The sequence below is a fragment of the Pteropus medius genome, unplaced genomic scaffold, assembly GCF_902729225.1.
Source record: "Pteropus medius unplaced genomic scaffold, Ma_sr-lr_union100, whole genome shotgun sequence".
In the NCBI taxonomy this organism is placed as follows: Eukaryota; Metazoa; Chordata; class Mammalia; order Chiroptera; family Pteropodidae; genus Pteropus; species Pteropus medius.
In genome coordinates, this window is record NW_024350926.1 from 6,542,714 (window position 1) to 6,567,955 (window position 25,242).

The following is a 25,242-nucleotide window of genomic DNA, read 5'->3' on the forward strand; positions in this document are numbered from 1 at the left end:
ACTCCATTCTGGAACTGTCTTTCACAAGATTGGATACTTTAGGTGTGTGTTCTCTCTCTCTCTCTCTCTCTCTCACACACACACACACACACATACACACACACACAGCTGCCTTCTTTCATGACCATACTTTCAGACACAATAATATCACTTAGCCGAGATCTCTACATAACTTGTAGTTATTTCTGAAAATCAAAGCCACCACAAAAAGTGATAAAGCTGCCACTAAGAAACTGTTTGTAAAATTCTGAAGATATTTCTAAAAGTGGAAACTTAAATGCAAACTAAAATAAACACTGCTTCCCAAGACACTAAGATGACCAGTTTGGAGGAACCGACAGATACTTGTATGTGTGCGCTCTGGAATGTGTGTGTGTGTGCGCGCGCGCGCGTGTGTGTCTGTACGTGTCTACGTGTGTGTGTCTCTGTGTTTGTATGTGTGTTTTCACTGCCACATCTGACGGAAATGTGCTTGAATGGAAGCTATCAGAGGGCTTGGGTTTGAGCTTCAGCTCTGCCATTTAGAAGCTGTGCAAGTCCCTTCACTTCCTTGGGTTTCAATGTTCTCATCTTTAAAATAAAAGACGTTAATCTAGACCATCACGGGCCAATAGAAATACAATGTGGGCTACATATGTCATTTTTATAGCCACATTTAAAAAGTAAAAAGAAACAGATGATGTCAATTTTAATAATATATTTAATTTAATCCAATATAGCCAAAATATTATTTCAACATTTAATGAATAAAAATAATTAGGAACGAGATCTTATAAATTCTTTTTTTTTTTTTTTTTGGTACTACGCCTTTGAAATCCTGTGTACACATCCCAGTTTGGACCGGCCACATTTCAAATGCTCAATGGCCACATGTGACTGATGGTGAACATGCTGGACAGCTCAGATCTAGGCAGTTTCTAAAAGTTCTTTCAGTTTTAAAAACTCTATTATTACCTTATTATCAAAATTAATATATTAATAGGATAAAATTCAGCACATGAAAATCATAGATTAAATGCTTCCATGGAACATCTACTTTCAGCAAGAGAAGTTTATTAGTATCCTATCTTATCTGGCATTTTTAAACTCTGGGTGATTTTTCCTAACATTGAACAATCATTAAGAAGTAAAGAACCAGCAATTATCTTGTGAACTCAACCCCAGAGAATGGATTACTTAATCTATTAAATTGGCTTAAGTCTGTTAACTAACTGCCAAGTCCCCATTTCATATTATACGACGCAGATCTGGCCTTAATCTGAAGCTCAGATCCTTATGTAATCATAAGAATCATAAGATTGTCTTTCAAATAAATAAACATCCAAAATTACTACTATAGTGATAAAGCCTATTTAATTTCTGCTTTATTTCATTTAGTCTAAATTATTAAGGATAATAAAGCATTTTACATTTCTGAATCACAGCAGAAGCAAATCAATGTTCGATAATAGATATCATTATCAATTCTTGGCAGCTTATGACTGGGAAAGGCTATGCTCATTAAAGCAGGTGATGATAGGTTCTAATGGAGAAAAATGTATAAACCATTAGCTATGTAGTGTCCTTAGTAATTTAAAGACGAGTAGAACCTATCTGCATCATGGGACAACTTTTCAATTACCGATTATACTTGTAACCGACCCCGGCAAGTTTGTTATTCCTGTGTACAATCGTACATCGTCTCAATTAGCTTATGAGTTTGTTATGCCAAACTCTACAGAAATTACATAAATGTATTATCTGACATTACTATAATCTTTTGAACCTTCTCTTTCCTCCTCAAGTTCATAATAGAACAATAGCACACTCAAGAGTTTCTGATTCATTATAAATAATTATATAATAGAATCCTTATTTTTTAAAAAAGTTAATAAAACATCCCACATGCTTGCTTTGTCAAAACACAAAAGGTGTTTCTGCAAATCTCTAAAATTTATTTCAACATTATATAGTGAAAGCTGATATTAATTCATATTTATAGGTGGCAACATAATATATCGATCTCTTAATAACTAGCATAGGACGTACTGTGATTGTAAATTTGCCTATAAAACCAAGTTATTCGAAGTCAACTTTCTACATGATTTATATCATTTAAAGAGCATTCAGCGGAACCAGCCTGTCACATAATACTGTCTCATTTCTGGAAGAAAAAAGGTAAACATTATTGCTATGCTACAGTCACCTATTATTCCTCCACGCAATTATCTGTTACATGTGAGGAAAATAATAAAGGCTAAGTCAGGGAAACTCTTAACACTGCGTTGCCTCTGCCTAGAGCACTTCCTGGCACTCTGGAGATGTTCAATGTTTGTTCCATGAATGGCCATGGAGTATGTACACTGTACATGATACGTGTATACAGTGTGGTCTGCATTCGTTTTGTTTAAGTAATACACACACACACACACACACACACACACACACACACTCTGCATATACTATACAGGCACATTTGTCTTTTTTTTTAACTAGAAGAATTTGTTAATAGGAACTTTTAATCTGATTCTGAAGTTTGAATCTTAGCCCTCCATTTGGGTGACATTAAAACTCAAGTCTTTTTCTTGCTTTCACTCATTATGCAGTCCACTCATTCATCGAGTATGTATGTAGCTGGCACTATAATAGGCATAGGGCTGTTGTAAAAAAATCTCATGGAGACAAAAACACAGACCAGGATTATAGTTTTGTAAACGGGAGAATTGCTATTTGGGGAGATTAAGAAACTTGCCCAAGGTAACCCAGCCTGGGAGTACAAGACCAAGTGTCAACTCTCAATCTATATGTCTTCCAAGCGTCCCATGAAATATAAGCCTGGAGCTGGTAAGGGAGTTTGATGGTTAATGTTATGTGTCAACTTGGCTAGGCTGTGGTTTAGATGTTGCTGTGAAGATATTTTGTAGATGTGATTAACATTTATAATGAACTGACTTTAAGTAAAGGAGATTATCCTCCATAATGTGGGTGGGCCTCACCCAATCAGTTGAAATCTTAAGGGCAAAGTCAGGTTTCCCAGGGAAGGAATTCTGCCTCAATATCCAACACAGAAATCCCACCCGAATTTCTTTTCTCTGGGCCTGCTCTACAGATTCCAGACTCAAGACTGTAACATCAGCTCTACCTCCGTTGCCAGCCTGCTGACCAGTACTATAGATTTCAGACTCGCCAGCCCCCACAATTGCACGAGCCAATTATTTAAAATCCCCCTCTGCATATATGTCACACTGGTTTAGTTTCTCTGGAGAACCTTGTTGACACAGGGAGTTACAGTTAAATAAGGAGACTGGGCAGGCATCAAAACGCGGACAATAACGCAATTCACGGAAGTGGACAGGACACAAAAGGAACCAAGTCGCCTAGGATAAAACACGGGTACGACGGCATGTAAGGAGCCTCCAGAAGACGAGGCGTAAAAGGAAGAGTTAAGTCAAGGCCAAAGAGGGCTTCATGCAATCCTGCAGAAAGGCTGGGCAGGATGAGCGCTGAGTGCAGGCCCTGGTGTCTGGCAATGAGCAGGACAGAGACCATGGCGGCTGGGACGAAAATCATACTGCATTTGTGACTGTCTACCAGTGAACGAGAAGGGAGACAGCGGAAAAACCTGAGGAAAGGAAGAAAAGAATATAAAAGCTCAAAAAGGAAGGAATAGTGGAGGGGGCAAGGCTTTTCTTAGAATAAGAGAGATATCTGGAAGGAAGAAGCCATCGGAGAAGATAAAGATAGAAGGCCATCTACCTTCCTCTGCGGGGCAACCACGTCCCAGGAGGAGGAGAACGTCCTGGACGACGGGCTCGAGACCTCGGGCACAGGGATAGCTCTGATCGGGAGTGATCGCCTCCTGGCCAAGGCAAGCCGTGTGGAGGTGAGAGATCGGTGCTCTCGCGGCTGCTCTGTGCCCAGGTGCCAGGCCTTTAGCCTTTATTTTCTCGGGGAATTCAGAGGTGAGCATCTTTATTAAATAATATCTATATGTCTAGTACCTTAAGGAACTCAAAAAATCATAGACCCATTCCCTGCCCATCTGCCTGTCCAGCTAATATGGCCTAGTATATATTTAGTCACTAAACAAAACGTTTTTAACCAGTCCTAGATTTAAATTATTACTAGTACCAAATTACACAGTAAATTGCGAGAAACTTTTAGCCAAATGTATTCATCTCTGCCGGTGATTAGTAAAACGTATTACTTGACCCCTGCTTTTCATCATTTGTACAAATTTTTTAAACAGAAGCCTGAAAACAAGACTTCCAATACATGGTTTAGTTATAAGTCCAATTATAAAAATAACTATATGTTAGTGGCCATGAGATGAGAGCTCTACTTACTGTAAGAGATGAGCATGATAAAATAGCACAGTGTATTTTAATCTTACTAGGTTCGAATGTTCAGAAAACCGAACTTGAGACTAGTGATGTGGTTGAGCCCTTCTCATTATTTTCTGAGCTGCCACTATAGGGTGATTATACAAATGTAACAACTTTTCCCTTAAAATATAAAGTAATTTGCACAATTTCCTCACTAAACCAAGACATGGGTGGTTAGAGGCTAAATTCTTTAGGCTCTCCAGTGGTGCATCAACTAACCCAAAAGGACAACTTTACTCATTTCAAAATGTTTTATTATAACGGCAATCCTCGAAGGCGAACACAAAAGATTCTACTACGCTTAGATTTTAAAACATAAATAACCAATTTAATGCATCACTAATGATGTACAATCCATGTCTTCTTGTAGTACCCGTTCAAATAAGAGACTGATGTAATCTGCCAGAGACTTCAAAGTAACTAATTTGGTAATAAGAAAACACTTCTTTTGTGCAAACTCCTACTTAAAAAAAAAAAACAAAACTGCGGAAACCTTCCCAGTTGGATATTTACTAAATAAAAGTGTTGAACTCTCATTAAAATGTTATTTAATAAGAAAACGAGAACTAAGTACTTTAGATCTTAAAAATGTATCCTGAATAACATTCGGCTTTTAGACGGAAATCTCTCTCTAAACAAAGAAAATAGATATTGATGGCGAAGTACGACCTATTTTAGAATTGTGTATTTATAGCCAACGTATTTCTATTTAATGTCTCGAAATTTTGAATACCTATTACATTTGTTTTGTTGCTATTATGTTATAGACCTCATATACACATGCTCCAGATGCTTTATCTATGGAAGAAATACACTAGCACATTTCGCTCCTCTATAAATCTTCCCCAGCAAGCGTAAGTAAAACATTTCCCAGACTCTAAACTTCCAAAGGTAAAGGCGTTAGGTCAGTTTCCTGAGCATATTCTATGATAATGTTTAAAATATTTTTCCAGGAAAAGAACCACAGACTTCATTCTGCCTTTGCTCTCCCTTACTCATCCATGGAATCCACGATTCCAGCCTTAAAGGGAAAAAAAGTGTTAAAATTCAACAAGTATTTTCAAAAGTATGTTTAGTTAAGATTATTGTTCTTAGACCAAGGCTATTTGCAATTTATTTTTTGGTCCCCAAGTGTCAACCAAATAGAAATGGAAATTAAGATATTTTTGGTAATCTGCTGTTCCTTCTCCAGGAGCAGCTGATCCTGGGAAGATTGCTCTTATCCCACCAAGGACCAATAGAGCTTCCGCCTTTCCAGCCACTTGGGTGGGGGCGTCCAGGAGTGGCACACGACAGGTGATTCTTAGGGTTCCTTTTTATGGTTGAGGAGCAGAACACACACCCATGATGCTACAGTAGGATCTGCCTTTGCTGCATGATGTCGTAGGATCGACGTTCCCAATTAAAGGAAAAAAACTGAATGATTTGAGCTGTGCGATATTATTAAATTCTATCATCAACGGGGTAGCATTATATTATTTGTTCCACAGAATTTTGAAACTAGGAAAAAGATATTCCTCAGATTAATTTGCTAAATTGTTTCTCACTTAATATTGATGTCGTATAAGCCCCATGCCAGTACATTAGCCATAGCTGCTTTGCATGTTTGCAAATTTTCGTGGCCTCTCAAGACCCACTAGATGGAAGCCAAATTTTCTGTCCCGGCGTCCAAGACACTTCACAGTCTGATCTCTCTCTCATTGTAGCCCTTGTTTCCACTCACCTCTAAAGACCAATGCTATACCTCAACCAAAGAGTTCCGTTCACCGGATGAGCCTCCCTCCTCCCCACGTAGGGCCCGGGCCCATGCTGGCCCCAAGGCCGAACCGAATGCCTTTTACTAAACGCCTCCTGTCTTTCCCTGCAAAATTCCTTAAACATTTTGCTTCTATTTCTCATAGGCCAGCTGTCTTTCATTTGCATTCTAGATTTTCTTCTATTCACGGGGACCAGTCCTTGGGGCGGCATCCATTTTTATATGCACCTTCAGAGCCATGTACCCACGTCTTCATACTGCCTTGTATGTGGCATTCAACGAAGGCTTATTGAATGAATTAATTTTATGTAACCGTAATCTTTAATTCCAGATTTATTCTCATTTCAACCATCACTGTAGAAACCAGTGGCAAAAACTGTTAATGCCTGTAATCACCTCTCAAAAGCAACCAATAGAAAGGATTAATCTCTCAATTATAAATTCAATCGAGAGTAAAACCAGAGATCAGTCTCATTCATAAATAAGACAGTAGAAGCCCATAATACTGACACCAAGGGAAAAGCAATAGGTCCCGAATGAGGAGTTTCCTTATAACTCTAAAAAGATACACTGCACATCAAAGCGTCCATGGGAGATGTCATTCGGCATAAACAGAAACGATTACATGGTACACCGAAGTGCTTTATATCAAAGTTTTGCTGAATAGATTCTTTGCTACCTGATTGAAGTGGTCAGATTTTAAGACCTCCAAATCAATGAAACTTAAACTAACAGTGAGACCCATTTCCTGGGATGACACTTGATTCTCTGTTCAGAGTTCTATCATCTACATGAATAGAAAAGCTTGTAATGGAAGAATTAATAAAACAGGGTTTCCTTCACGGAACTGACCTAAAGAGTGAATCACAATTTGAAAATTACTCATTTAAAACAACAGAACACCCGAGCACCTTGCATCTGGTTTAAAAAGCAACAATCCCTTTTTCTTCTTCTTCTTCTTTTTTTTTTTTTTTTTGGCACATAGAGATCCTGAATAAATATTTGTTGAATGGATAAATCAATGATGGTTGCTTTTTAAAATTGGAATATTAAATAAGAATACTTTGATAAGTGACACGATGCTAATATCGGAGCATGTGCTTGATGGGGAGAAACTAAACTTTTGCTTCTTGGCTGAGATCTGAAACGTGTTCCCCCAAATTTATGCTGTTTCTGGTTCTGCAGGACAACAGCCCCAGGGAGCTCTACTGCTCCCAGACGGTGCTGGCCAGGGCTTACAAGCCTCACGGAGGGGTCGGTTTCTACTAGAATAAAAGCAATAGTCTGCTGGGCTTTTCACAGATTTCTGGAATCCAAAAGACAAAGTAAAACATATAAAAAGAAAGAAAGAATACTCCTAAGGGGAGGGAAATCGCTACTACTATTAATATTAAGAATAAAAGCGGACCATTATTTGGTGACCCTAATAAAGAAAATCTCCGAACGGCACACTTTGAAATCGCTATTGTACCTCAAGCTATTCTGAAGCATATTCTACATCCCAGATAATTAATGAGACCCCCAGAAACCTTTTATACTCGGGCAGCTTTGCGAGGAGAAGGTACCTGCAGCGAAAGATATTACAGAGAACTTTTGATGGCCTCCCACCAGCTACTACCAGATTGAGTGGCTACTTAGCACGGAGTTGATAACTTAGCCCAGGGCTCTTCAAGAGTGTATCCCAAGAGCTCCTGGACAAAACTGTGAATGACCACAGTATTTTTCTCTGTAGTATTTTATGTAAATATTTTAGTATTTTATGTCGTGATCCAAAATACTCGTGTTTGCTACCAAAATTCAACACAAGGTCTATATCTTCGCCCCTCTTTCCTGTTTTACAGGAAACTGTAGCTATTACATAAATGATAGATTTCAAATGTATAGAGTGTTGGAATTTTTCAAAATGACGGTTTAAGGACACATCGCTTAGAAGTGACAAAGCAGGGTGTAGGAGTCCTGCTGCGCTCGCTCTCTCTCTGGCGGCTCACTTGTGCCACCTAGTGGAAGAGGCAGTTGCATAGTTTGGTTTGTGAATACCATCAAACATAGTTTTCTTTCATATTGGGGATTTTAGATAGATTTTTTTTTTTTTTGGTACTCTTAAGCTATTTTCTCCAAACTGGTCTGTTCCATATCTATTGTTTTTTTTTAAGAAGTTAGTTTTCACTTCAATAATCAACCTAGAGAAATCAAGGTAAAATCAAACCTTCTCATATGAATTTGAAATTTGTAACTCTGGGGAGGGAAAAAAAAAAAACAATCTTTCCTTGGTTTCCAGTCATCCTCTTTCCCTTTACTTCGTCATTTTCACAAAGTCTGTGTTTTGGTTCATTTCTGCGTTTTACACTTATGTGGAGACCAAATCGATATCTTTATCCTAGATTTCTCATTGTGGTTCTAATCTCAAATCTTCAGTTATCTACTAAATCTCATTCTTGGAACTGACGTTTAATGTATCAAAAATCTAGTTATCATCGTCCAAAAGAATCAAAGAACGGGCTCCCCTTTTAAGCCAACGTGGCAGGCTTACTCGGAGCTAGAGCGCAGTCCTAAAAATGGCAGAGATATATTTTTTAAGATATATTTTTTAAGTACATAAAAAGTAATGAATCGAGTTAAATACAGGGAACAATCGGAAGTCAGGATCAGTTTACTGGGCTGAGCAGGAGGAAATATAATGATCGAGAGTTAGAGTGGAGCCATAATAACTGCGTGTGCCTCTTCTCAGTTTTTTAAAAAATTATTTTTGTTTTTATGTGAAAACCTGGCTTTCTAGGAGTCACCTTTACATCTGTATAGCTCAGTGGTCACTCAATGATTGGACAGCAGTTGCTCAAACACTGTAATCCAATAAAGCTTCTACTCTCTGCCAAGAGATTTGTTATTTGGTTTAGAGATCACACTCAAAGCTCTGGTTGCGGTCAGTCCTCACAACAAATCCCACTGACGTGCCAATAGCAACTGAGGCTCAACTAGAACAGGAAGGCACACACGACCCACACAAGGGACACACCTGGAACACCCAGCTCAGGTGACCGGGGAGAATGTATCCCTGAGCCTCACAGGACACCTACACATAAGGTCACTCTACCAAGACCGGGAGACGTAGCAACAATATCTAATACATAGAAACGAACACAGGAGGCAGCCAAAATGAGGAGACAAAGAAACATGTCCCAAATGAAAGAACAGAATCAAACTCCAGGAAAAGAACGAGACAAAATGGAGACAAGCGATCTACCAGATGCAGAGTTCAAAACACTAGTCATGAGGATGCTCAATGATTTCAGTCAAGAACTTCGACAAAGAGATAGGAAACATAAAAACAGAGAGAGAAAACATTAAAAAAACAACAAACAGAAATGAAGAATACAATAACTGAAATGAAGACTGCATTAGAGGGAATCAAGAATAGGTTAGATTAAGCAGAGGATCAAATCAGTGACTTAGAAAAGAAGGCAGCAGAAAACATCTAATCAAACAGCAAAAAGAAAAAAGAATCCCCTCTCCCAAAATAAGGATAGTTTAAGAGGCCTCTGGGACAATATGAAGCATACCAACATTTGCATCGTAGGGGTACCAGAAAGAGAAGAGAGAGAACAAGGAATTGAAAACCTATTTGAAGAAGTAGAAATACGTCCATTTCCTAACCTGGAAAAGGAAACAGACGTACAAGCCTAGGAAATGCAGAAAGTCTCAAACAAGGTGAACTCGAAGAGTCCCACACAAAGACGCTTCAGAATTTAAATGACAAAGATTAAAGACAAAGAGAGAATCTTTAAAAAATGAGAGAAAAAGCAGTTAGTTACCTATAAGGGAGCTCCCATAAGACCGTCAGCTGATTTCTCAACAGAAACTTTGCAGGCCAGAAGGCAGTGGCATGAAATATTTAAAGTGATGAAAAGCAAGGACCTACAACCAAGATTATTCTACCCAGCCATTCCACTTCTGGGTATTTATCCAAAGTAATTCAAAACACTAATTCTAAAAAGACATGCACCCCTATGTTCATTGCAGCATTATTTATAATAGCGCAGATATGGAAGCCACCTAAGAGTCCATCGATGGACGATTGGATAAAGGAGAAGTGGTACATAGATTGGAATATTATCCAGCCATGAAAAAAGAACGAAATATTGCAATCGGAAACAACACGGATGGGCCCAGAGAGAACAACGCTAAGTGAAATAAGTCAGACTGAGAAAGACAAATAAAATCATTTCACTTACATGTGGAATCTAAAAAACAGAATAAATGAACGGAACAGAAACTCAGATAAAGAACAAACTGACGGTCTCCAGATGAGGCGGATAAGACGGATGGGTGATAAAGGGGAAAGGGATTAAGAAGTACAGATGGGCAGTTGTAACAATAGTCACGGGGGTATAGAGCACAGCAGAGGGAAAACAGTCAACCATATTGTAATAGTTGTGTATGGTGTCAGATGGGTACTAGACTTATCGGGGTGATCACTTCATAAATTATATAAATATCTAATCGCTATGTTGAATACCTAAAACTAATATATTATTGTATGTCAACTGTAATTGAAAAATAAAAAAAATTATTAAAAAATAAAACAACAACAATAACAAAGTTCAGGCAGTTCTCAAGTCTGTCCTGGCATTTACTCTGCCCGGCCCCCTGCATCTCCCGCATACGTGCAGGATCCCGCATCAGCCAGGGATGCTGGGCCCTGTCTGGTCCCTCCAGCATGTGCAAGAGGCCTTTTGGTCAGGCAAGAATACGTGTTGAGTTTATCAAGGCCCCTAACAGTGTATCATTTCCTGAATCTCCCTATAAATTTCTAGCTAGTCTGTTAGTCCGCCGTTGACTTTCCTGTTTGTCTGCCATCGAGATGGTTACTGTTATTCACATCCCACTGCCAATCAAGCGAGGCCACTCCTCCGGCGATACTGCAGGTCTTCATGTGGTCCTTGTCCTGCCGTAACCATGGCGCTGACTGGGCCTGGAGGCGAGGGCGGGAGAAGCTCCACGCAGCAACGCTACAGAATCCCGCCTTTCTTACTGAGGTTCAGTAGTTTGTCCATGAATAAATGCGTCTCAGCTGATAAATCCTTTGGTCAATTTCCAGAGTCCTAAAATTGCTGATTTGCTAATTTCGTCTGGTTTTATTGTTGCTTTTTGGAAAGAAGATTTGCCCAGTTCTCACTCTGCCATATTGGTAGTCTGCCTTTAAAGCTATTTTTAATTGCTATGTTATTTTTTACCGAACTTAGCTGGTCACCAAGGCCTCCTGTTGATTCTTCCTCTACAGTGTCTCTCTGGAAGAAATGCTGTTTTCCTTGCCATCTTCAGCCGCAGCCATCAGGGTGACCGGCACCCATGCACTCCTGGATTACTATGATAGCAGCCTTCCCCTTCTGCATCTGGCTACAGACCGGTCTCACCGATACCAGAATAATCATACCCCTTGCTCTTGATTGAAGAATCGTTCTCTGCTGTGAAGAACATACGATTCAAAACTCAGGCTGCTCAACCCGGCTGTCAAGAACACGTTCAACTGCCTTGATCTTATGCAACGTCACTGATTCCCAGAGCTCCCACCACGGTGAGTTTTTCTCCTCCCATGAGTTCCTCGCCACCTTCCATGTTTCTGCTTTTTCTCAGGGCTTCCCGCGTTTCGATTCGGAGTCCATCAACTCTTCAAAGAAGCTTAATCAGGTGAATTCTTCCACTCTTAATCATTTCTACACTCCATAGTCTTTCACCAGTCATATATACATAAAGATTTCTAAAACATTTCTGACGTTAATTCATGTTGCTCTGCAACTGGTCCTCAATTGTTTCTATATGTTTTGTTGTTTCTCCAACATTTTTTCCTTTTAAATATTTTAGAGTAGTTTTAGATTCACATTGAAATCAAGCACAAAGTACACAGAGTTTCTACACACCCTGTCTCCAATTTTTAATTATAGTCAGTTTGAAGACTTTCCTTATTTATAAAATAACAAATATTTCTTAGTATCTATACAGTGGTAGATGTACAGCTGGTGCTTAGTACATGATCACTAAATAAATAAAGTAAAATGCTTCTTGATTTCCTATGAAATTTTCAAAAATCTTTTAAGAAAAACTATCACTTTAGGATGTCTTTCACCCTTGAAGAACTTAAATTCTTACATGGACCTCTGAAAGCAGAGGTGACATGAAAACTCCTATTGGCCCAAGAAATGATCCAGTAGTTCCTAGATTGTGAAGAGGTCTCTGAGGTCCTGGACATGAGGCCATGATGACAGGAAGTAAAACGTAGGCCATCAGCTATCTGCCAAGTCGTATGAAAGTATCTGAACATTTGAACCACTGGTACAACCGTATCAAGGGCACAGACTGAATATCGGTTCCGCCAACAAGTAAATTGGTATTATTTGGATTTTATAATGACTGTAGACTATAACATCTATAAAATGGACTTCTGTCAATCATGAACAGTTCTGGATTTGGAGGGCAATGAGTCTCTGAAATGCAAGCACAGAAAACAGTCAGGAGCCAATATCAAGGGTCAGTTAGGTAGTGCAAGATCAGCGAGAACAAGGTTCTAGTAGGTAAGACAAACCAACTGGGACCCTGGGTAAGTGACCAGGAGTCGGAGTTCAAGGTAAGGTGGTACAATCTGCTAAGCAGACGTTAAGGAGATTGTTCGGTAAGGTCCCGGCAAACAGCTGTCTGGGAAGCGGAAATGACTCAGCAACAAGGAGACAGACAACCAGGCAACTTCGTCCTGGAGAGGAAAAATTTCTTACTATGCTTCCAACTACGGCAAGGACCTGCGTGAAGGCGTGACCTCTCTGCCTATGCGGTTAGATGAGCCAGGTAGGAAGACTATCATATCAGCACGCTAGTCTTTTCAAGTGAGAAAATGTAAGGCTTGCTGGTAGCACATCGGTGGACCACCTATGAAAGAGAACAGAGACATTTCCCATCGCTGGCCCTTACTATTTTCTTTCATACATATCAAATATCTGGGGGTTTACAAATGTCTTCAAAGTCCTTCCATTAGAGGATGCAAAAGAGAAGCCAATGAACTGAATGGTGTTTTAAAAATACGTGATCTGAAAAGGAATTAGCTGCCAACTTAGAAACAGAGAGTAAGCCAAACATCTATTAGCAATGAAAAAATAAAACTGAAAATTCTGAAAAACAACCAGTAACTAATTTGTCTAAAAAGGAATTTTAGAAATGAGGAGAGGCGTGACTTAATTGAAGGTGCATTGCTGAGAGAGAGAAGGTTACTGTTTTTTGGTGTTTTTAAATGGTGTAATAAATCATGCACAACACCGTAATTCGAGTTTACAAGGAAGGCAGTACTCTTTAGGTTGTAAAAGTGACCTCCAGTGGGAATAACGCTCTCAATCCTGTGGCCGAGGGGACTATATTCCATTGATCGTCACTTTAAAAAGGTCTATATAGGCAACAGCTTTCCACCATAACTTTCACATTCATTTAGCCAACTATATACACATGGTATTCACTGGTTTCATAATGTATCTGGTTATGATTCATTAGTATAAACTGTTAACAGAAACGTTTTTAAAATATTTCCTTCACGATCTTCAAATCAACACCAAATAGACAGAACTACAGAAAAGGAGGAAGAGTAAATTCCCACTTAAATAATCTGAAAGCAGAATATTGAATTAAAAATTATGGAACAAGTGATATGGAATATGTATGCATGTTCAAACTGAACAAAACTTATTGGGGAGAAAACACTTTTGGACTCTATTTACACTTTAATTTGTCTCCTATGACAACATAAATATGAAATTATCTTCTAAGAGATAATCTGCCGTGAAACGCTGAACTAGTAAGCTGCGGTATGGATCAAATAACCACACTGAAAATCTTTCTTAGTATAGTTGGAAAGAGTCAGGTTTTTTAAAACCTAAAATTTCACACTTTCTATTAATTAAAATAGCTGTTATTCATCACTTCAGGAAAAAAAGCGGGAGAAGCAGAGCAATAAGTTAGGTTCGTGGGTTTTGACTATAGTCCAAAATCATTTTATAGGCCAAGTTAATAAGTCACTTGTGTGCACAACATCGCTGGATATGTGCAACCTCTCAGAAATGTGGTCATGCTGTCCTAAGCATAAATGAAATTATGAGTTGCTTATAAAATTCATAATATTCAATCTTCCCACTACTTTCCCCTATAACTTGCTGTTGGTTCTGGAAACTGCTTATACATCTCAAATGAAATAAGTGAAAGATCACCATGGAAACAACAGAATATTCCTTATTCCAGCTATGAAGTGCGGGTAGGCTTTCTCTCAACACTCAGATGAACACGGAAGGAGATGGGCTCACTTATTGTTCCCTCATAGGATGACATTGGTTTCTATGGTAGATAACTAAGTCCGAAATCCATAAGCAAGGCTAACCGAGATGTCACACAGGCAATATTTCCAGAAAACCTGCTCCTTCTCAAACGAGAATGAACCATGAGTGGTCATGCTGCAAATAAGTTTTGATACAAAATTCGCAAGGTGAATGCCTCACGTTTCTTCCTTCTAGCCCGCGGATCAGATCAGCAGCACGTTTCCTGGAAAGGGGCAGACGGTGAGTATCTTAGGCTTTGCAGGCCATGAGGTCTCCACCGTAGGCGCCGCCTCTGTCACCGCGGATGGGCGTGGCTATGGTCCAGCAACACTTCATTTACAAGCACAAAAATTTGGATTCCATATAAACTGCACATGCCACGAACTAGTAACCTTCTTTTTTTTTTTTTCCAACCAAATATAAAAACCGTTCTTCATTAAGGTGATAGGCTGGAGTTGGCTGGTGGGCCATAGTTTGCTGACTCCTGTTCTAGTCCACGAATGAGTGATAACCCAGTGATGAGAAATTGTTCCTGGTGACGTCCTGCTGAGTTTTTTTTTTTTTTTTAAATGTGACTGAATTTGTAACTATGTGTAGTGATGGATATTAACTAAACTTATTGTGATAATCGTTTCACTATATATATAATTAGTATGCTGTACCCCTGATATTAATACAAGGTTATATGCCGATTATATCTCAATTAAAACAAACAGCACAAAAACAAATACACTATGTGAACTACTGCAGTAATTACTGAAATATAAAATGTAGAGAAAAAAGATTGAATTCCTTAACTATAAAGATGCATTTGTGTAAAATGGGAATTTTAATAATAAAGTCAGCAGAAGAAACGATTCATGTGCCTTTTTAATATCTCTCTTAGCACCCTATTTCACAAAAAGGAAACAAAAATCGAGTTATGTTTTGAGTTTTGGCAGCTCCAGGACCCCTTAGAAGCTGCCAATGGCAGTAGCCATAACCTCCCTTTCAACATCCCATAGCTCTGAGCACTGTGACTTGATACGTGGAGCAAGTGAACAGCTCAAGTTCAAAACTATCCTGAATCTAGCTAACACGAAGACTGCCAGAACCCCACCGTGGGTACCGCTGGCGTGATGGCATACGGTCTGCTATTATGCAATGTAGCTTCAGTGTGTCCTTTTACATTAACAAAAAGCTTTATTTGTCTTGGGTAATTGTTGCTCAAACCAAGGAAGTTTGTGCCTTTCTCGATTCTGAGAACTGTAGTCCTAAATGACATGATTCAGGGCATGCTGACTTTTATACCACACTGTGGATGCTGGGAGCAGGAAGCAGCCCCTGGAACTTGAAGAAAGCATTTCAGGACACTGAGAAGGATATAGACATGTGCACGATAGGTTAGAAAAATTAAGTCACAGAGAGATCTGACAGACTCCTAATGATAGTTACATGTATTCAGAGTGTATGTAAATACTCTGAGGTCAACATGTGAAAGTACCAGGATTCACAAGAAATGCCCCTGGAAGGCCACCACCAGAGAAGGCACACTAGGACAAACATTCTATTTCTCTCACTGATTCTACCAAACGAATTCTGCTAAATTCAAGTCATTCTACCTTTTCTAGAAATGTAATTCAATTTCACCCTATAAACATGTACCGAGTGCACCCTAAATGTCAGAGCACACACACGGAGAACACCGAGGCACGTCACACTGCCCTGCTCCGCAGATGTCCCTGGCCGGCAGGCTAAACCAGTACAAAAAGTAGTAACAGTGATGGGAAAATGGTGTGGTCCACCTTACAGTGGGACAGCGGAAAAAGCAGGTTTCTGAGTGGAGTGACAGCTTGATCGGATCTGCTGGATCCAACAGTAAAAGAGCCTCTTATGAGCAAAGAGAGAACGGCCCAGGCAGAAGGAACAGCAAAGACAGATGGAAGGAAGACAGCGCACAACGTGCTGACTCAATACTGCCAGAGCGCAAAGGGCGGTTATTATGAGTTAGGGACAGGGTGACGGTGAAGGGTCGAACGGGAGACGCAGGGAGGGACCGAGTCATAATGCCCTTAGGTTTCATCCTGTGGACCTGTGAGTCCGGCACATGTGTGGCTACTGAACACTTGACACGTGGCTAATCCAAAATGAAATATGTGGAAAGATATCTCAATAATTTTAAAAGTCGATTACATGTTGGAATAATACTTTAGATATAGTGGGTTAAATAAAACATATTATTAAGATTAAATTGATTTTTTTAATGGGTCTACTAAAAACTCTTAAACTTTATCTGTGGCATTTAATCCCTCACGTAGTCCTCGTGGTTGATTCTTCAACAACCATTCACACCAGACATTTAAGCTAGTGGTGATCTCCTTCCTCTTGCCAGTGACCTGGAGAGACGAGCATGTGACCGATGTGACCGACCCCGTCGAGGCCTGAGCCGGGACGCGGAGAAGCTAGAGGAGTTCCTGAGACAGATGCCTTTGCCCCGCAAGGAGACGCATGACCAGATCTGTGGCAGATGGTTACTAGACTCACCGTGGTGACCACATCGTGAGGTGTAGGACCGTGGAATCGCTGTGTCGTACGGCTGAAACTAACATAATACTGTATGGCAACTACACTTTAACAATAATTTTTAAAAAGATCAAATCTCTCGTTTTCTTTTGGATGTGGCCATTGCCAGTGACACAGAGAACTATTGTAGCTGATCGCCATGAGCCAGAGGAAGCAGAGGCTGGCAGAGCCGAGCGTGGAATAACCTGAGTGCTCGCTGACATCACAGAGCTGCTTTATTGACCAAGCCCGGATTTCACCCTTCCTCCGAACTTCCTGTTATGTGAGATAACAAGGCTCCTCATTATTTAAGCCAGTATGAGTCAGGTTTTCTATTATTTGTAGCCAAAAGCAACCTAGCTGATACACTCCAAGAGACTGAAATTACCTCAAAGGCAAGGGCGTATATGCACTATCACTTAAGGCCATCTGGTACAACAAAAATCCTACGTAGCCTACAGTCAATCGATATATACCATCAACAGTAACTGCTGTGATAGCATGTATTTAGGCAATACGTATGAAGCCTTTTCCTTTCTCATTTTAAATTACCATATAACTGCAAGACATCACGGCATATTCAGGTAAAGAGACATTAAATTAGGAAAAAAAAAAACTATGAGCAAAATTTAGTCAAACGTAAGCAGAATACCCATTAGATTTATAAACTATTATACTTAATGTTTGTCCTTTCATTGAAAGACCTGCCTTGAATTCTGGTCAAAGCACACACGTTGGGAACAACTCAGCTTGATTTTACTAATCTGGACATAAACCCTTAAAAGTGATGTAGCAAATACACCAATGCAACGGTTTATACCTCATCATGGAGTTTTGATGAGAATTAAGGAAAATAATGTAAGTAGAACCTAGTACAGTACCTAGTACATCATACATATCAATTTGAATCTCATTTCTTTTCTCTTGTAGATTGTTGCTTTTTAAAATTCTAAGTAATATGTTAAATATGCATTGTCATTTACGCTATATGATAATCTCATTTTGTACTAACCAGAAGTCATATCACAGAAAATACTCATATACATATGACACACTTCATTGGCTATTTAGTGTTTAGGTTAGCTGGTTGATTTCTTAGTTCATTCTTTTATTTATATGAAGCAAGTAAGTTCCAGAGATAACTCGAACAGGAATAAGGGAGGCAGTGATAAAACTATTAACTAGAAATTAAACTACGGTATTTTGATTGATCTACTCCTGCTCACCCAGTTATTTGTGAGATGAACAATGCGTTCTGAACGAAGATGAATGAAAAGAAAATGTAGGCAAGGAGGGCAGTTTCTGGCTTTGAGGATGTAAGCAGGGGCTGGCCGATGTAACTGGAAGACGGAGGAAGAGGGACACGGTAACACCTACGAGTGACAACGAAAGATGCAGAAAGGGCATCAGGACAGAGGCGAGAACACTCGGTGAGTTCGTCTCCTCCGTATGCTCTAGCATCGAGTGCGGTTAACCCCACACAGCTGTTCAGTTAACAAACGTTTGCTGAAAAACAATCAGTACCTAGAAACTCAAACCATGTTTTTATTCTAGACAATGAAACATTCTCAACTAAGGTGAGTTTATCACATAACATTTGCTGTGATGAGTAAGGCAAACACCTGGATAATGTTTTCACCCAGACACCACGGGAACCCATCAGGCAAACACCAGCCTGAATGGACCGGATGAGAATTCAGAAGCCGCCGAATGGGAAACACTGGCCTAAAGACCTTTCCCCGGAAATGGGCAGGGTGGGCGGAGACCCCCTTCTGGAGACTCGTGATTATTCCAGGAGGTCCGAAGCGGGCCTTGCCCACCGGCTCTCGGGGGACCTGCACGCAAGCTCTTAGCTCAGCAGTGCATTTCCTGAGCGGCTCCGGAGTCTGCAGGGAACACGGGAAGGGAGGGGGCGCCAGCCTCCCGCATCTCCTAGGGAGCGACGCCGCATGAGCGACTGGGAAAAAGTGAATCTGGCCTTTTATTTAAAGTTAGGTTTATTCAAGTATAATCTACAGTCAGTAAAATACACCCTTTTTAGTGTATATTCTGCGAGTCTGACAAATGCATACAGTTGTGTTTCTATCACCACGATTAAGATATAGTACATTTCCATCACCCCCTAAAACCCCCTCATGACAATTTATGGTCAGTCCCTCCCCAGCCCCTGGCAACCACTCATCTGTTTTCCATCCCTATAGTTCTGCCTTTTCCAGAATGTCACACAAATCAAATCCGTCGTATGTAGCCTTTCGCGTCTGGTTTCTCTCATCTATCATGAGGCAACTGGCCACGAGGCCGGAGAGACTGGGACGCAGTGAGTGAAACGGACAGTGGTAGGAAGCGGACTCGGAGGGGCGTGGGGACCACGTCACGTGGGGACTACTGTATGCCATAACAAAAACATCTGGCTTTACGGTAGGTGTGATGGAAGCCGCTGGAATATTTTCAGCAGCTGAGTAATGCGATCTTAATAACTTAAAAAGAATTTGGGCTACTGTGTGGAAGACAGACCAGAATGGAACAAAAGTGGGAAAAAGGAAACCGGTTTAGAGACGGCCGCAGATGTCTGGGTTAAAAACAGTAGGGCGACGTGACAGGTGGGGAAACGTGGTCAGGTCGGACACATGTTTTAGAGGAAGAGATGCTGGGATTGGACAGAGCATGTGAGGACGCTCCACGTGCTGGGCTTGGGCGTCGCCTACCAGACGGATAAAAGGAAAAGGCAGGGGAAGAAGGAGCACCAGAGGAGTACCATAAGGAGCACCACAGGAGCACCACAGAAGTACAACAGGAGTACTACAAGGAGTACCTTTTGCTTAGACGGACCCTCAGTATGAGGAAAGCGTAGTGGCGACATAATGTAGAGAGGCCACAGGAAGTGAAACGGAGGTTTACTACGTCACCTTTCCTCAGGGAGCCCAAGTACACAAGTACAAGAACTATACCGCCACCCGCAACGTACACGGCCACCCGCAACGTGCACCGCCACCCGCAACATACACGGCCACCCGCAACGTGCACCGCCACTTGCACGTTGCACATCTGGGGCCAAAGCAGCATCGATACATAAGACGACCATTCCAGTCAGCTCCGTTCATTCACCCATCTCCCCAACCGTCCATTCATTTGACCATTATCAACACATTTCCTGAAAAGGCTTTTTCATCTTAAAATTTCATGCAAATCTGTCACCTATAATGTATATGTATTTGCTTTACTATAAAAAAGACTTTATTTACCTACCATTGAATAAAACTGACATTCCAGATAGATACAGTATAAGGCCACCACGTACAGCTGTGGAAGCTATGCACTGCACGCACTGAGGTCGGGGGGCTCGATTCACACTATAGTTATTATAGACTCGTCTATTGCAATTTTCTGTTGGATAGCAGCAAAATGCCTTGAGGAAGAGGTACCTTTTTTCTAATACGTAGTGGTGCCATATGGGCTAACAGTAGCCCTGGACTTTGAGTACTTTGGCACATGGACTTGGCACAAGCCTGAACTAGCTTGTTTTACTCATGAAGAAACCAAGTTCCATGAGGTGAAAAGATAAGGTCCCACAGCTAGTTCATGGCAAATCTGGGTTTAAGCTCCGTCTCCATTCCCTGTCCGGTGCTCTTTTACAAGCAAAACGCCACCTCTGATGACAGTGGTTGCTCTTCTCAGGTGTATGTTCAGCCTAAGGATGGTGATCTCATGCTGCTCTTGACATTTGTTTCTGCCATGGATGGATAGAGTGAGAGAGAGAGAGAGACAGAGACAGAGACAGAGACAGAGACAGAGACAGACACGAAGAGACACAGACAGACACAGAGACAGAGACAGAAACAGATGGCTTCTTGGCAAATATTCAAAGGGGTGAAGCTGCTAGACTGTAAGCTCCGTAAAAGCAGGAACATGTCTAATATTCTTACCAGGTACCCCTGGCACCGAGCCGTAGCCAAGTTATAGTTTCATACGCTATTTGGGGCCATGCCCCTCAGGTTTCCTCTGCACTCCCTTCTGCAGCTAGAGCAAACGTCAGTGCAAAACCTTGAGCAGCAGTGGACTGATCTCTAAGCCGCTTTCCAGATCAACACGCTGTGAACTGTTGCTCACTGGTTGGGCTCATTCAACCAGGAACAGGAAGATTCATTATAGAATCATAAAAAGGGTGGCATTGGAATAAATCTCATAAGTCATCTAACCCAACTCCCTCATTTAACATTCCAGAAAGCAGAGTCAGTCCCAAAGAGATGACAGAATCCATCCAGAGAGTTTCAGCTAACTTAATCTCTGATTAGTTCTCAAAACTCGGATTTTCTGAGCAATTAGTTGCTCTTTCCTGAGCACTGCGATACCTCGCCACCAACCAACGAATAATGATTAGAAAACCGCAATGCCAGAGACGTGCTAGGTCTTGTCTGAGTTGGACAATAAATCACGTGTTTGAGAAGAAACACTATCATACTCTTTCGTTCTCTCTGTGCAAGGGCACTACTCAGACAGAAAGAAAAAAAGATGAGTCAGGCAAGACTATTAGAAGTCCCCAGATTTACTGGGAAATAAATATGAAAGTGGATTTTGATTGTTCTGCATGTGAATGGTTAATTTAGAAAGCACAGCCGGTTAGCCACACTGTAAACAGTGTATGTCTATTTATTTTGACTGCAAACGAGAAATTCTATGACCTAGATCATTAGTTTAGTCTAATCTGATGATTATTTTAATTGAAAATATGTATTATCTTATAAACAGGATGTATTTTCGAGCTGCTATCTAAACACTCAAAGGAATTTGTTTATTAAGAAGCAATATATTTTCAGATTTTTAGCTTTATTTCAGAAATAAAACCAAAAACAACACTGGAACTTCACTTTAATACTATGCCAAGCTATGAGAGTAGTTGATGGTTCTGAAAGTTCACATGGTTATTTTCTATTTTCTATAATATTAACTCTTTTCAACAGAACTGAGTCTATTATAGTGAGGCTCAGTGTTATCTACATTGTTTTGCTGACAATTCTTCCCATGTGCAGTTATTAAAAATAAAAATAACTTGTAGGGCAATTATTTCTTCTTTGTAAGAGAATTCTATAGTTAAAATCATAATGCATTGCAAACTATAAGTCTAAAATAATCAGTTTCCCAGCACAAAAATTTTTGAGTTTTCCAAACTCTAGCAAACGGTGCTAGTGGATCACGTATCGGGGAAAGCCGGGCTGCATGTGTGCAGAGCGCCCATCTTGGTGGGGCCGTAACACAGAAAAGTGTCAGTGGCATATTATACCTGGTCACGGCTGGCTTCGATGGAGCTTCCAATAGCATGGAAAGTCGTCTGCACGGGGGCTAACGTCAGACAGGTCACACACTCTTTGCCACTCTGTCTATCACAGTTGTGAACCTGTAACGGAGCACACGCACTACACTGAACTGCACTTGTAAGGGGGAGCCAGACACAGCAGGTCCCGTCCAAAGGGTCTGGAGCTCAAACACATTCACATAATTGATGCGGCACATACTTCAGATATTTAAAACTTTACAGGGACCTTCCAGTATCTATGGGAAATTATTAATTCTATTTTAAGCACTTTCAAAGTTTTAGGAGTTTAGGAAATGCTTTACATTATTCTAGCCAGTAGAGAACTTCACAACTCAATGCTACACCCATCTGTATGGGGCAGTTTTTCATGACGCATAATGCATAAAGGGTTCAAGGGTAAACGTACGTCAAAGTTCACTTGACTGTAATGAAACTTTGTCAACCTGAATTTTCTTTCATCTCTGACTTTATGTGTGTGTGATTGCCACTTAATTGGTAGTGACATTCTTCGATTTCTACATTATAGTTCTTATAAAATCACTGTTAAATATATCTATCACTTCATCATGTTCTGCTTGAAATTTTGACATTACGATCAAATTGAATTAAACTGGAATGATTTGTAAGGTGCAGACCAAAATAAAGTTACTACAATATTATTTTTCTTTTAGTGAAATACAACCAACCATTATTAAAACCACATGTAAGACACTCCCTATCAGAGGTAGGGTATGTGGGGCCAGAGGAAGCGCAAGTCCATCTTCCCGCTGGGAAAATCTCCATCCTTCCATTTATCTACTTTCAAAAGAGTTCTCTCAAATAGTGTTTATTTTAATTCTAAGCTAATAGAATAAAAATAACATTGCTATAGAATGAGATACTTACTAATTTTATACTAGAAGGAAGACTGGTTTTATTAGCTCTAACTTGCTCAATTTGTTAAATGTGTGTAGATTAAGGGTAAAACCTTAGGTGAGAATCTTGAATTTGTGAGAAAGAAAATTAAAATACATATTAGTTCCTTGTCTGAGGTTTAATTCTAATGCTGCATTATACATCCATCCATCTTCATTACAGATGATAGTCTATATATATATATATATCACTGAAAGTGACAACAATATGAACCTAGTCTAATGGTTTAATAATTCAACTTTTTTAAACCAGAGGGGTTGTTAGGATCAGCCGTCAGCTTTCCTGAAGGCAGAGAAACTTCCTGGAATCTGTAAAAAGTAATTGAGAGCTCACATCAAGTCAGTATACAAAGCCTTGTCTCCAAAGTATTTTAAAGTCTTTATTACAAAAATATTTTTCCAAGTTAACTTTGGGGGAAAAGATCTGACGACAGTTCTGACTCACTGCGTTCTAGCTCCTGAGCAAATGAAAAGGCCACTCAGTGTATATGAGCTCAAGAATGAGCAAGTGTTGCTTACGATGCATCGGCCAGCGAGGATGGGGGAACATGGACCTTGTCACACGGCAGCTTTACGCAAAAGCCAGTGTGATGACATGACAACAGCCACAGTTCACAGCCATTTGTGATTAAGTTAAAATACTACATCTGATACAGTGCTATTATAAAACAAGCTTTAAAATAAAACATAATCGCTCTTTGATGTCGATTGAAAGTCCGTGTAAAAGACATGACACTCTCCTACACAGCCAAATTGATAGTGAACATGCTTATATGTCAGCCAACTTAACACAGTTCTATTGTCACTTCTAGAGAAATGAATATTAAAAGGGACAGAAATACCACAAGACAACCCCAGCTGAAAAAAATCAGCTGCAAACTTCATTTCCCTCAGTGGAACCTACTGGATATTATTACTGAAAGGTTTAACTTTTCTCCCAGCTGCCTATAATTCACTGTGAGCCTGCGATACCCTATAAAACACCATGCACCTGCAAATAAGATATTGGCGTATGTGTGTATAAGAAAAATGTAAAACAAGTTCGCACATGGCACCAAAGAAAACGTCACAGCATCCGGTGAATGTGACAGCAATTGCCAGTTGTCCTCTACTATTCTTCCGCAGTAATTCTTAGCTGGGTACCTGGGTGTTCAGAATAAAGACCGTATCTATTTCCCAGGCTCCATCGTTGCTATGATTAGCCATGTGCCTGAGCAGAATGTCAATCCAAAATTTCTGCGACAGCTTCCTGGAAACTTTTAAAAGAGATTTCAGGTGTGCACCTTCTGCTCGTCTTCTTGACCCATTTTGTCGGCCTGCTGCTTGGAATGTGGACATTACCATCCTTGACCATGAGGTTGAAACTTAAGAGATGGTCGAGTGGTGGGTGGGAGGCAACACGGGTTCCAGGAGAGTTCATGAACGGTATCGCACTAGTCTAAGCTGCAAGCTTATGTGCCTTCGCATGAGAGAAGAATAAACACCTATTTTCTTCGCTGGGCTTTTTATCACTCGCAAAAGAACCGATTCCCATTGGGATTTTACTACTGCCCTGGAATTAACATGAGGTCCCATAGCCAACAACAAAAGGAGCTTTAGAGATCTGCCAACATTAGGGCTGGTCCCCACTCCCTTCCCCCACCCTCTTAGTGAGGGTCGGCAGAACTGGTCCAGACGTAAAGAATACTCAGAGGATCTAGGAGGACCCCGCGGATGGGAGGGAATCACCTCGATTGTCAGTGTTACGAGGCACAGGGTATTTCCGGTGGGATTTCGTCCCTGGCAGCAGGCTTGCTGAGAACTGAACCTGTAGGCCCCTTTGAGAAAAAATCTTGACCGAGTCTGATGTATGTCCCTAGCAGTTTGGAGGCAGATGAAAATAGAAAGACTGAGTATGGAGAGAGCCAAGAGCTCGTTGGAGGAGCTCTAGGCACACATACTAGATCTGAAAACAGTGAAGGATGAAGGGAGGCAGGCTCGCCCCACATCTCCATGGCCCTTGGAGGGAGAGTCT

At 40.5% G+C, this 25,242-nt stretch overlaps 1 protein-coding gene across 9 annotated transcripts in view; it reads right to left on the minus strand.

Annotated features, from left to right (window-relative positions):
• Positions 1-25,242, minus strand: part of STAU2 (staufen double-stranded RNA binding protein 2) — a 220,086-nt gene that overhangs the window by 67,432 nt on the left and 127,412 nt on the right. Inside the window, exon 12 of one of the 9 annotated variants that reach the window (XM_039841869.1) lies at positions 11,421-11,582. The exons of 7 other annotated variants lie outside the window; for them this stretch is intronic. In XM_039841869.1, the coding sequence (XP_039697803.1) occupies positions 11,436-11,582 (147 nt within the window). In that variant the 3' untranslated portion in view covers positions 11,421-11,435. Of the gene's footprint in view, positions 1-11,420; positions 11,583-22,260; positions 22,396-25,242 lie in introns of those variants that run through there. One more of the 9 variants, XM_039841870.1, reaches the window with a different exon arrangement.